At 46.3% G+C, this 14,260-nt stretch overlaps 1 protein-coding gene across 1 annotated transcript in view; it reads left to right on the top strand.

The window, feature by feature from the left end:
* LOC138498394 (CD276 antigen-like) overlaps nucleotides 1-14,260 on the top strand; it is a 716,033-nt gene that overhangs the window by 105,010 nt on the left and 596,763 nt on the right. The window contains exon 3 of the mRNA XM_069622166.1: nucleotides 11,437-11,736. Within this exon, the coding sequence (XP_069478267.1) occupies nucleotides 11,437-11,736 (300 nt within the window). The remainder of the gene's footprint in view (nucleotides 1-11,436; nucleotides 11,737-14,260) is intronic.

The following is a 14,260-nucleotide window of genomic DNA, read 5'->3' on the forward strand; positions in this document are numbered from 1 at the left end:
ACGTATTGTGGGTGCACCTTTATAAAAGGCATATATTGTGGATGCAACATCATGAAAGTGATTTATATTTAAAATGCTATGATATGATATGTCATTTATAATGCGCCTGTACACAAGTGTTTCTAGTTACGACAAGACACGCGAGGGACGACAGAGGGAAGACGAGACAAATGATCTTACTAGGCCTTGTGTCATTCAGATTGTGCAAGTGCAATAACGCAACGTGCAGGGGGAAGGGAGAGGGGGAAGTGCAGCCAGGGCAGCGCGACTCTGGGTATGTGCAAGGAGGAAGGGGACTGGAGGGTTTCAGTTTTACCCCGTAAGTGCACGGTAGGCCTGGAGGCAGCACAGGGGAGCCTTGTCATGGAGAAGCCTTGTACCCAGGGAGACTTTGAGGGTAGGCAAGCATCGAGTCAGGGCAGCAGACAGGTAGTTCTGCAGGGAAGAGAGAGAGACAGAAAGCAGAGGAGAAAAGGAAGGCCTTGAGCTGCTTCCAGAACTTCAGGTGGTCCGGCTCAAGTTTGAGAGGGGCAGGGAGGCACCTGCAGGGGAGAGAGATATGCCCCCCATTCTCTGCCTGGAGAAGCATCTGACCATCAGAGAGTTTGAGGAAGCTGAGTGAAGGGCGCGAGACGGAAGGTCTTTAGGAAGAGAGAGTTGGATGTAGTGAGGGCCCTGGCCCCAGAAAGCCTTGTGGACGATGCAGAGGGTGTTGAACTTGATCCTTGCAGCCACCGGGGGCCAGTGGAGAGATTTCAGGGCTGGAGAGATATGGCCCCTGGGCTTGAGGCCAAGAACAAGTTTTGCAATTCTGTTCTGAATTAGTTGCAGAGATCAGAGAGTAAAATAAGGTAGATTGAGAAAGAGGCTGTTGCAGTAGTCCAGCCTGGAGAGACCCAGGGCCCTTGAAACAGTGAGCTTCTGGGGGAAAGTGAGAAAAGGAAGAGTACCTCTGAGGAGGAGGTGCATCTGGTAGTGGGCCTTCTTGGCAAGGTCCGTGATGTGAGGAAAGAAGGAAAGAGTGGAGACGAAAATGACACCAAGGTTATTTTGTCTCACAGGAAATCGAGGGAAGAGGGCCCACAGAGGGTGACCAGAGTGAGAGAGGGAAAGCGGGAGCAGGAGTCCCAATGAGAAGGATCTCTGTCTTACATGCATTAAGGCAGAGATCGTTGGAGGCGCACTAATCCTGAATCGCGGATAGACAGTCAGGAATGAACGAGAGAGAAGAGGACTCTGAGGGGAGCCTGATAGAGAGCTGAGTGTCATCCGCATAACACTGAAAGTTAGAGGAAAATATATTTAGAGATCAGGTGGGCCAAAGGTGCCAAGTAGTCATTGAAGAGCCAGGGTGAGAGGTTAGAGCCCTGAGGAACACCACATGTGGTGAGGAGAAAGGACCCATGTTGGACCTGGGAAGGTTGGTCCAGGAGGAAGGAGGTCAAACACTCCAGGGTCTCTTATGATGCCCAGGTTCTCACAGAGTCGATTCATCAGGATGGCATGATTGGCAGTGTCAAAGGCAGAGGAAAGATGAAAGAGGATGAGGACAGAATGAAGGCTGGAGTCAAGATTAGCGAGCAGATCTTCATGGGTGTTCAGGAGAGCATTTCTGTGCCTCTGGCTGCTCTACAGCCAGACTGAATGGTCATGGATACAACCAACAGAATCAGTGTTGAGAGTAAGCTGGGAGATGGCAAGCTTTTCCAGGAGTTTGCCTAGGAAAGCAGTGATGGAGATCCGGCGATAGGTTGCCAGACAGGTAGGATCGGCAGAAGGCTTTTTTTGGAGGGGGTGCACAAGGGAGTGGTTGAGGAGAGAGGGGAAAGATCCAGTGGTGAAAGAGTGATTGGAGAAATCGGCCAAAGCTGGAGCGAGGGTGGCAATGTGGTCTTTGATGTTTCTGGAGGAGCAGGAGAGCACCTGTTTCGACGAAACCTTCATAGATCGGATTAGTCTAGAAACAACATCATGTGTTTTAATGGTAATTAGTGGGCTGGTTCAAGATCTGTCACATGCTAATACCTTAGATGATGGATCATTATAGCTTAGCCTCCCGGCTCCCTCGGATTGTTTTACCAAAACCATCTATGATGCTGGCCTTAAAATATTACTTTTAAATACCAGGTCACTTTTAAAGCATGCGTTGGATGTTGCCACCTATATTACAGCTCAGATGTAGACATGGGGGGTCATTACAAGTTTGCCGGTCCGGGAACAACGGTACCGGTAAGCTTGCCAGTACCGTAGTTTCGGGACCAGCAAACCACGAGTTCTGTGGGTGGGCGCACTCCAGCCCGCCAGGTCTGACCTGGCGGGCGGACTGGCACCCGCCCACAGACATAGACGGTAGCACCGGCAACATTGTGAATGGTGCCGGTGCTACCATGCTCCCCATTCCCATTGAGCCCTATGCGCCTCAAATGTGAATGAGGAGCATTTAATTCCGGCGCTCGCGAAAGGGCAATTACTGGCTCTGGCAAGGCCGTAATGACCCGGTAATTGGGCATTCGCGGGTGGTGGAAAAAAATGCAAGTTTGGCGGCAGCCTGCCGATTTTAACGTCAAGACTACTGCTAAACTTGTAATGAGGCCCATGGTGTCATGCGGCTGCAGGTCCAATGCTATCTTTAGTTATTCTGCATAGTTTTAACATTTTGCTTCAGGACGGGCCGGAGGGTAGAGGGGGGTGTGTTACCTTTCTTTTTAAAGCGAAATTTGATGCCTGGGAAGTTACGGTACCCGCTATTGAGGGGAGTGAAATTCTGTAGTGCATCTTTAATCTGGTGTTGGCCTACAGATACCCCATTTCTATGCCTAACTGTCTGGCTTCTCTGCCCAATATTCTATTACCCAGCTTCAAATCTAATACTAAGACCATTGTTTTTTGTGATTTTAACTTTTGGCTGGGCAGTAGCTGCTCATATGGCAAGTAATCTGGAAGAGGCATTTGACAATATGGTCTTTGAGCAACTAATTAAGGTTCCCACTCACATTCTGGGTAATACCCTGGTTTGGGTAGTCACACATAACGTCCACACAACAGGCCTGGTAGTCGCGCCCTGTCCATGGTCTGACCACTTCTTTATTGATTTTACGATCATCTGTGATAAGGCTATCATGACCAAAGCTATTAAAAAGATCACTGTTACAGCCACAAACCTGAAAAACTCATGCTGATTGCCATGTAACCTTGGCTGGGGCCCATGCTCAAGAAGATTTATGGGTTGGAAATGGCTGATGATAATATCAACTAGTATACACAGTTTATACATGAAGCCATTAATAATCTTGCTCCACTTAATACTAAATGTGTTGTGGACAGAAAAGGGAATGAATGGTTCTCCTCAGACCATCAAAAACTTAAAGTAAAAAAAAACGAAATACTTTAATGTTTTGAGATGATAAGGTGCTTTACATGGAGGCTGCTCAAGAGTACAAGATGGCTATTATAGCAGCAAAAAAAAGAAATAGGTGTGATACAGGATGAAGAATGCTTGCACCGACTCAAAAGAGCTCTTTAAAATATGAAGGGAACTTGAAAATCCCTGTGCTGATAAAGCTGCTCTCCTGGTGAAAGATGCAGCCTGGTGTAATAGGATTCAGGAAGCTATGCGAGGGAAGCTTGACAAGATAAGAGACCATTGATAATGCCAAGAAAACCTTGGGACTGCCTGTGAATATCACAAATCAGAGGGACTGCATGCCGCAAGCTCAGCAGTTCGATTTTAAGCCTGTGCTGGAGTCAGAACTATCTGTAAATGTGATATATGCCCGGCAAGATCATTAGGCCTGTACTCCCCTGTTGATAGTGGCTCTCTGTACATTTATAAATGCCTCATTTATGGGAGATCACGTTCAAGATGTTCTGAAGAATGCCTGGACAACCCCCCTTTTGAAAAAGCCTGGCCTATCTTCTGACATATCTACAAATTATAGGCTGATCATCAATGCACCATTTATTTTTAAAATGTTAGATCGAATACGCATCTGATTGTAAATAAATGGCAATCAGGTTTTAGGCAGGGGCATGGCACAGAGTCTGTACTTCTTGATCTAAAGTTTAGACTGTTAAAGACAATGGATAAAGGTCAATCGGCGTTACTCATGCGGCTGGACTTATCCGCAGCCTTTGATCTGCTCGACCATTCCCTGCTGATCGCCAGACTACAAGAAGTAGCCCATTTCTCAGACAATGCTGCATTGTGGATTGGTTCCTTCCTAAGTAATCGACCATGTAGGGTGTGTAGTAAGGAGGCCAAAGCTCAACCCTCTTGACTCGAATTTGGTTTAGCTCAAGATGCTTGTTTGTCTCCTTAATTATTTAATATTTTCACTGTTCCATTTTTTGATCTTCTGGAAGCAAATCATGTTGCTTTTACCAACTACGCAGATGACACACAATGTGTTGTCACATTGTCTGCCAATCATACTGAAGATGAACATACGGTAAATAAAACCTATGAACTCATTCAAACTTGGATGGTGACCAATGGCATGGCACTTAAAGAAAAAACAGAATTGATGATTGTAGGCACTGAATATAAATGACGGAATTTGAGTGTGTAATACAAGTACTTCGATGTAGCAGGTTGTAGTATTAAAGCTTGTATATCTGGATCATAAATTGAATATGAAAGCCCAGGTCAGTAGCTTGGTCTCCACGGCGTACTATATTATATTTCTGGCGCAGATTCACCCTTATATATCGTGTGTAAACTGTGAGACTTTAGGTAGGGCTATTGTGGGCTCAAAACTGCAGTAGCCTCTTGGTGGGCAACGCAAATTCTGAGTGTGCAAGATTACAATCTATACAAAATAATGTAGTCAGGGTGATCACTGGCTTAAAAAGACGAGATCATGTCTCTGATGCAAGGCGCAGTCTGCACTGGCTTCTCATTAAAGCAGACTACACTTTCGCTTACTAGTCATGAGCCAGAAATGTTTGACTGGTGTGAGCCCTTTATACCTGAGGGAATTAATGATCCACAAATCATGTGCAAGATCTCTGATGTCCAATCATACTAATCAGCTGGTAATACCAGCTCACAAGTTCACAGAGGCCATGAAAGGAGCTTTTTATCTTGCTGCTCCTAAGGAATTGAATGCTCTACCCCAGATATTAGAATAGTGACATTGACTGAGCAACTGAGACAGAAACCGTAGACCCTACTGTTTAGATCATTTTTGGCTGATTTTGCTATGTGGAATTCCTCTGCCTCCTATTGGAATTCGACTTCCACTTTTCATGTCTTCTTCTGTACTATCTTGTCTGTTTTCTTGTTATTTGTCTGGGCCCTTAAGCCTCCGGGTCACGTGGTGTGCAATTAAAGTAAAGTTAAAAAAGTAAAGGGTTGCCGGAGAGAAAGAGGAGAAGGGAGGAGGAAAGGGAGAGGTTGTCACAGGGGGGCTGGGAGAGGTAGAGGAAGAGGAAGAGGAGAGAGAGGACAGGATGTCCTGAGGTTTAGTGGTGAAGTGAGAAGCCAGAGCCGTACAGAGGGCCTGGGAGGGAACAGGAGCGGTGGAGACTGCAGTAGGATTGGCCAGCTCCTTGAAGATTTGAAAGAGTTTGATCGTGTTGCTAGAGGCTGCAGAGACCCATGCTTGGAGGTGGGCTCTCTTCTTGGATAGGACAGAGAGCCTGTATTGCCTTTGGAACAGTTTCAAGGCAGCAAGATCAGAGTCATACCAAGAGTTGCACTTGAAGGTAGGCTTCAGATGGATTTTCATGACAGGGGCAAGGACGTCCAGAGTGTTGGAGATAAAAAGATGCATATTAGAAAGGGCTGTGTCAGAGTGTGAGTCAGCCACAGGCATAAGAGGAGCAGAGGAAGTAGCGGCAAAGGCCGCCACTGACACACGCTTCAGGCGCTGAATGACCGAGAAGGTAGGTGGTAGTGCTGGGGTAGGCTTAGCCTAAGGAATTGATTTTTTCCGGTGAGAGGAGAGCAGAAAGTGATCAGTCCAGGAGAGTGGAGTAGTGAGAGGGTTAGAGAGGGGGATGTTTGAGGAGATGAGAACATCCAAGGTGTGTCCGGCAGAGTGTGTCGGGCTAGGGGCTAGAATGGAAAGAGAGAGAGTGTTGCAGAGTCTGCAGAAGAGCCCAGAGGAGGGATTAGAAGCATCCAGGTGGATGTTGAGGTCTCTGAGGAGGAGAAGCTGAAAGGTAGAGGCAAGGAGAGAAGAGGAGAGTTCAGCCCACTCTGAGAGGAAGAGGGCGACCTGGCCAGGTGGCCTGTAGATGGTGGCCACAGTCAGAGAGAGGCCAGGAGAGATAGAGAGCCTGTAGACCAGGCATTGAAAGGAGGAGCAGGCCTGTGTAGGAATGACAGAGGAAGGGACCCACTCTGGAAAGATCAGAGCTACTCCACCTCCAGGTCGGTTGGTTCTGGATTCAGAAAGGATCTTGTAGCCATCAGGGAGGTCAGTGCCAAAACTTGGGACAGAGCTGGCCGTGAACCATGTCTCGGTGAGAGCTAGGACATCCAAGTTCTTCGAGTTGGTAGCAGATGTCAGAGGAGAGTTTGACAGCAGAGCAACAGTTGAGAGTGGCGACGTGGTGCAGGTTGCCACATTTGAAAGACTTCCAGGTGAGGTACAGGCAAGAGGTACGCCCAGCGGAGGTCGGAGAGGGGCCAGAGAATGGGCTGAGATGGCAGCAGGAGGTTGCATAGTAGCCAGGGCGGAGGAGGAAAGTGCCAGAGAGGGGGTGGAAGAAGGAGGTGGCAGAGGAGCCAGAGAGGTGCTAGAAGGGGTAGCAGAAGAAAAGAAATTGATAAGACGAGGGAGAAGCCTATCAAAAAGGAGGAGATTGTGCTGAGGGCCATGTACCAAGACAATGCCATTCAGATAAACATTAATGATGATCTTGGAAGAGTGGAAGAAGGACAGGAGGGCCTCCCATCGAGTGCTACCATTAATGGGAAAGGAGGAGAAAGGAGAGAAAGCCAAGACCAAATGAGGGGTCCATAGGTCTGGTGAGGTAACGGCAAAGAGGATGTCGGTGCAAGTCTGTCTAGAGGAAGCACAGATGTAGGTGTCAGTGATTGGGAGGCCTGGGTTGGAGACCAGGATGTCCCTCTTGAGGTTTTTCCTTCTGGACATAGTGAGAGGGATAGGGTAGGATATAGAGAAGCAGTTTAAGAAGATGGGGAAGACAGAAAGCACCATAGAGGGTGTGAGGAGGAAGTAGTAAGAGGAAGGAGCGGAGAGAGAGAGGATGGATGCAAGCCAATCACCGCTCATCGCAGGGTGTGAAGCAGTGAGGGGAGGGGGTCACACAGTAACAAGCACGCAGAAGAAGCAGACAGGTATACTCAGCAGTACAAGGTACTCCCACAGGGTAAGGACCTAGAGAGGGGTAGAGAGCCTAATGAGATACAGTTAACAGTACCACAGTTACCAAATGCAAAACCAGATTTTACTTTCACAAGTGTAGGGAAAAGGACTAGTTTTTAAACACAGCAGCAGTGCCAAACACCCAGATTCAACTTTCCCAGAAGAGGGGAAAAGGCCTAGTTTTTAAACATAGCAGCAATGCCGAACACCCAGATATAACTTTCCTAGAAGAGGGGAAAAGGGCCTCGTTTTTAAATATAGCACCAATGCAAAACACTCAGATTCAACTTTCCTAGAAGAGGGGAAAAAGGACTCGTTTTTAAACACAGCAGCAATGCAAAACACCCAGATTCAACTTTCCTAGAAGAGGGGGAAAAGGCCTAATTTTTAAACACAGGAGCAATGCCAAACACCCAGATTCAACTTTCCTAGAAGAGGGGAAACAGGCCTAGTTTTTTAACACGTCAGCAATGCAAGACACCCAGGTTCAACTTTCCTAGAAGAGGGAAAAAGCCCTAGTTTTAAATCACAGCAGCAATGCAAAACACCCAGATTCAACTTTCCTAGAAGAGGGAAAAAGCCCTAGTTTTAAATCACAGCAGCAATGCAAAACACCCAGATTCAACTTTCCTAGAAGAGGGGAAAAAGGCTGAGTTTTTAAACACAGCAGCAATGCCAAACACCCAGATTCAACTTTCCTAGAAGAGGGGAAACAGGCCTCGTTTTTAACACAGCAGCAATGCAAAACACCCAGATTCAACTTTCCCAGAAGAGGGGAAAAGTTCCTAGTTTTTAACACAGCAGCCATGCAAAACACCCAGATTCCACTTTCCTGACCAGTCGCAGCAGGTTGACGCTGCTGCTATAATTAACATTGTTAATTACACATGATATTTCACCATCCTCATGTATCTACTAGTACGCCTGCCTCTCCAAGGAGCCAAGCAGATTTGTCCCTACAAGTTGATGGATCTGGCCTTTATGTCCCCAGTCAATGTCTCCTCTTGCGTCCCATTATCCACCTGTATATGGCTGGCCTTTGCTCCTTACACTTCTGTCAGCTGGCTCTTCACCTCCAGCCTGTCCTCCCTGATACAGGGTGGGCATTTTATTAAGCGCCCTCTAGTGGGAAGCCTGCATATTTCAAAGGTCACTCGAGGACACACAGTGGCTCTATCTGTTTCCTTTTGGCAATTTTCTGGAACACTTCCATGACCAATTAGGTTCAAACACTCAGAACAGGGCTTAATTGCCTCTCTTCTGATCAGGACTTTGTCTGATCAGCCTACATGGCTAATCATGCACTCATACATGCACAATCAAGCCCCCCCCTTTCCCACATTCCCATTATATGTTACCATCTGTGTGGGGGGTTTTCCTCCTCTGTCTTTCCTCATCTCCCTGCTCCACAAATCGGGATCTGGTTAATCCCTGGAGGGGGCACGGTATACCACATCTGCAGACATGCTTTGGAACCCTAAGACCGCGGCGGCGCTGACGGGAGCAATATATACTCAGTAACATAACATGTATATGCCTATTTTTACCATTACCGTAATTATGGATGCATGGGTTATTTAGCTGAAGGTGTACTCCAGGAATGCCAGATGCGGTCATCACTACACGATTGAGTTTAAATTCTGCACTGGAATGCCACAAATGATCACCCCCCCCCCCACTCAGATAGAATGATGAACATTTGGTCCCCCCTCCACAACGGTAGAAACTTTTTGTCCTTTAAGTGAAGGGGTGCGCTAACATATCCCTTAAACCTAAGAGGAAAAAAGTTGCTGTGAAGCCCTAGGGAGTTATTACACGAGAATCAGAGAAGCTCACCCACATTACTGCAAGGCACCCAGAAGGGACAGTAAGGATCGCTCTGCGAATCTATCTTCATGGAACAGTAGTAGTGAGAGGGGCTCCTGTACCAAATGCCTCTTCAGCCAACAGTGATGTGAATGTATATTTGTAAAGTTTTCAAAGCATGACATGCAGTGCTTCAGAAAACTGCAAGCAGTATTTCTGAAATGCCCCATCTTTCTTACTGTAAACTCATAAATCTTCGGAAAGCCAGCACCCCATGCAGAAATCCAAGGCAGAACACGAGAAAACTCATACTGAGGTCCAAGTGTGTGTGTTAGCTATATGTTGGTTGGTGGGTTGTTGTTGGTTCATGGTGTCCAAGACTCTGATTAGGTAATTGACAGGTGAATCAAGAATGGGCAGAATTGGACTATGGAATTGACTGCACGCTTCCAGCGGGTAGGTCCAAGTAGAATAAACTGTAGGTAGAGCTCAGGAAGGATTTTTATTAATCATAATGTCTGGCAATGCTCTTGACAACCCTGCAGACAATTGTTTTTCAGCCTGCAATGCCATTACAGAATGGGCAAGGCCGTATGCAAATTTGGCTTGGTCCCATCTCAAAATGGACAGTCCAGCCCAAACCGCTATGGCACAATTCCCTTGTGCAGGAGATCACAAACAACCTGAGACATGTTTCAGCCTCATTGGGCTTTGTCAGGGAGGTGTGGCTTGGGGCTGTAGGCACAGCAGGTTCGAAACCCACATCTGGGCATACCTATCCATGCAGGGTGACATTAGCAGAACTGAGTAGAGTCCTTACAGAACGTCTAAGGTTTAGAAATATTGCAGAACGTCTGTGAACATCTTTTGGGAAATCCCCCTCCCCTTGTCAAGCATATTGTACTGATTAATAGGTCTTTACCTATCAATTACTTTATTACAATAATGTGTTATAGCACTTTAATAGTGCCAGGCATTTAGCACTTTATAAATAAAAATAATAAAAATAAATGTGTGAGGTTTATGGTCCTCACAGCATGCAGAGTAGGTGGATCACAGAGTGCCTGGCACATGCAGGACCGCCATGGCTTGATATTGTCCATTGTCAGATGTGTGTAGGGATCAACATACTAAGGTAGGAGAAAGTGGAAGGACCCAGAAGAAATCCTCTTTTTCGAGTCACGGCTGCAGGCAAGTAGTTTGATTGCACTTTTAAAAATGGTTTGACGTCCCGTTTCCATGTAATTATAGTTGCACAAGTGTTTCTAATTGTACAAATTGTATCCAACAACTTGGTGTCATTGGTTTATTGATGAATTGGAATTGGTTATTTATAACACGCTTAATACCCGGAGATCGAACCTGTGTTGCTACACGTCCTCTTGCTTCCAAGGCGAGCGCGTTGCCCCTGAGCTATCCTCCCGAGACTGAAGAAAGAATCTGCCTTTCCTGGTCATGGTGCTGAGGGAAATTGAACAAGACAAACCTGATTGCCTCTGCAAAGACACTTGAGGACCCTTGTTGTTCATTGACACTGAGCCCTTAGTCTTGGCCCTTATTGGATCCATCTTAATAGATTGGAGTATTGTAGACTTTTCGGGAGGAAGCTAACAGGTTTTTGATATTTTGGTTCACTGCTTTGGTGTTATTTCCTGGGCTAACGGACTGTTCTTTCTGAAGTTCTTGGCAGTCCTCAGGCTGGAGCCAACTTTACTTCAAAGCGGTGAAGAGCTGAAGGGTCACAGTAAGATCCTCTGTGAGTGGTGGTTTTGAGTGCCACTTGTAGTGTGTGGGTTTGGTTAGCCATTTGTTAGACTGTAGTACAGTCAGTGGTCTCTGCCTTATGATTAGATGGCTTTGCTGGTGGGGTCCTCATTACCTGCGTAGGGAGAAGATAGCCATCACCAACCTTTATAACTTGTAAGGTAGCATTTGCAACCTCCCGATTGTTTACAATGAAACCATATTCCCATCTGTGCCTGCCACTGCATTCCTAGCTGTTCCTGCACACCTTGCAATAGGGTTGCGTGTGCTGCTGTTCCCTACACAATCATACCTCATATCAGCCACCCTCTCTGCAGGTCTCTCAATCCTGCATCGTTATTGCATGCCATGTCTGATCCTGTGACCCAACATGTGCCTTCCTCGCATCTCTTATGCACAGACATGTACTTTTCTATGCAGGGTTCCCACACAATCCCCTGTGTACCCCCTCAATAAACTTGACCGTCTGCCGTCAAGGGGCTTGATTTACATATCTGACATGTAACCCTGTGTTTCTTCGATCTTGCAGCCAAACCCAAGGTTATCATCCCTGAGCAGGTGCCCTTCAGAGGGAAGGAGACCCTGCTAAAATGCTATGTATTCGGCTTCTATCCGATGGAAATCGCTGTCTCCTGGCTGAAGAATGGTCAAATCCTGCCAGGGTCCAGCACAAGCAAACCACTGAGGGATGAAGATGGCACCTTCAATGTTACCAGCACTGTGACCGTTCTCTCTGGAGACAGCGATGCCAGCCTCAACCTCTCCTGCCACGTCCAGCACCCATCTCTTCCAGGGCCCCTTCAGAAGGATGTGGAGCTGCTGCTTACAGGTAAAGGCAAGATTTGCAAGAGTGGCAAGCCTAGGAGTCTGTGACTACCCAGAACATTTGAATCCTAATCCTTTTCCCAAGTATCACTTATTTTCTTCCTCACCTTCCAGGAAACATATTGGAAACATAATTCAAAAATTACAAAAATGCTTGCAATCATGGTACTTATTTCTGCTCCTCTATTTGTGTCTTAGAGCTGCAGCCACCTGTATTCTGCCTAGTGGATGTCGTGGGCTGGCCTCCCTTTTCGAGATGGTTTCTAACCTGCCTTCCCATTATCATAATAAGCCTGGAGAGTAGGGGCTCAGCTCTGTTCCTTAAGTCTGTATTGATGCTCCCCCCTCACACTCTCACTCCCTGAGCAGGGAAACACCTTGAGCATTGCCACATTATCTGCCTTGCTCAATGCTTGTTAGTACAGATGCAGATACTGCCATGGGTCTACTCCTTCATGGGGCATGTCTAGTATCTCTCTGGGCACTTGCAGCTCTCTCCCAAAATACTGCCCAATGTCACGCCCTCTCTATGAGTCGGGGATTTATTTTGTTGGCAGGGTTGCTAACATTTTACCAGGACACTTGGGAAAGTCAATGTGACTGCTGTCACCAGAACACTGATGATACACATCGTCAGTGGATTTTCATGAATTGTGGGCTGTATTTCTGGTCCTGTCAGTTTCCCATTACTACTACCAGAAACAAGGTAATAATGAACTGCCTGTAACTATTCGGTGGCGGAGGGAATACTGGGAGGATTATGCAAAAGTGGAAATCTCCAAGTGTAGGCACAAGAGAGGGTGGAAGCAGACTAGAAAGGAAGACAGGCACCCATTCTGCAAAGCCTTCAACCCATCAGTAAAGGTGAGGGCCGAAGAGGTCCGGTTGAGGAGGGAGGGGGATGTCTTGAACAGCAGAAGATATAGCAATATCTGTATTTCTACCACTGTTAATCAGGACTCCAGAATAATTGTTTAAACTGATTAACTGTTTAAACTGATCTGGAAACCAGCTGAGTCAAGTGCCAAGGGCGAGGTATCTCGTTCTTGGGATTACCTCCCTGTTGCCAAGGACGAGACGCCCTCCGGATTCTTTACCATCAGAACTGTAGGTGCACATCTGGAGAATGATAGGGGTTGAATACTAAATGGCTACTTGAAGCATTACGTTTTTATTGATTGTTTATGATCCAGTCAGTGATAGACAATGGTTACATGTCTTTATAATGACTAATTTTATAACGAATGCACATATAACGAAAATGTTATAACGACAAAACACTGTGTACCATGTATTGGAAAATGCTGGCTAGGAAGGGTCCTGCCTGGGCCTTAGAGATGAGTTCAATCCACATAATTATAAAAAGTCATGTTCTATGCATTAGAGGGATCGTATGTATTGCAAGGAAGGGGAGGGGCAATAACACAGACTTATGAGGGTCTGCCATATATTGAATATACGCAGAGCATGAATGGCTTACACCCCTAGTAAAAGCGTGGTACTCTTAGATTAAAAGTCATGCGTCTAAATGCCGCCACCACTCTGGAGTGCGACCTACAGCTTATGGCTTCCCCTCCCAGTGTGTTTGCAATTAATGACCTGGTGTTCACTTCATCGCGGTTTGTACTAAAGCAGCATTTTATTGTTAAACACATTTTGTTCTTTCACAGCTGAAACCATGCTCCATTTGCAGTAGGATTGAGTCACAATGAGTAATGTTTACTTTTCAGAAACTACAAAACAAACTGACTAAGAACAACTGTCTGAATACACTGTATGTTATAGCGTTGCATAAGGCGACTGAGTGATCTCTTGTAGGCAGTTACAAGGGACCATATCCTTGAGATAATGTTTACATCAGTAGAAAGCAGAATGACTCCTTCTCCAGAGAATCGTTGTCCATTGTAAAGTATATCAGATGACACAAATCAACCTGTCACAGGGGTCACAGTAGATCTAAACTTTGAATATGGGAGAAGATCTAAACGTTGTACCATAAGTCATAACACAATACACTATGAACCATGATCCATGGCTCATGACACAAGACACTATGATCCATGGCTCATGACACAAGACACTATGAACCATGGCTCATGACACAAGACACAATGATCCATGACTCATGACACAAGACACTATGAACCATAGCTCATGACACAAGACACGATGATCCATGGCTCATGACACAAGACACTAAGAACCATCGCTCATGAGACAAGGCACTATGAACCATGGCTCATGACTCAAGGCACTATGAACCATGGCTCATGACTCAAGGCACTGTGAACCATGGCTCATGACACAAAACACTGTGAACCATGGCTCATAACACAAGACACTATGAACCATAGCTCATGACACAAGGCACGATGATCCATGGCTCATGACACAAGACACTAAGAACCATCGCTCATGAGACAAGGCACTATGAACCATGGCTCATGACTCAAGGCACTATGAACCATGGCTCATGACACAAGGCACTGTGAACCATGGCTCATGACACAAGGCACTATGAACCATGG

Source organism: Ambystoma mexicanum, chromosome 5q, assembly GCF_040938575.1.
Source record: "Ambystoma mexicanum isolate Mex_15411 chromosome 5q, UKY_AmexF1_1, whole genome shotgun sequence".
Taxonomy (NCBI): domain Eukaryota; kingdom Metazoa; phylum Chordata; class Amphibia; order Caudata; family Ambystomatidae; genus Ambystoma; species Ambystoma mexicanum.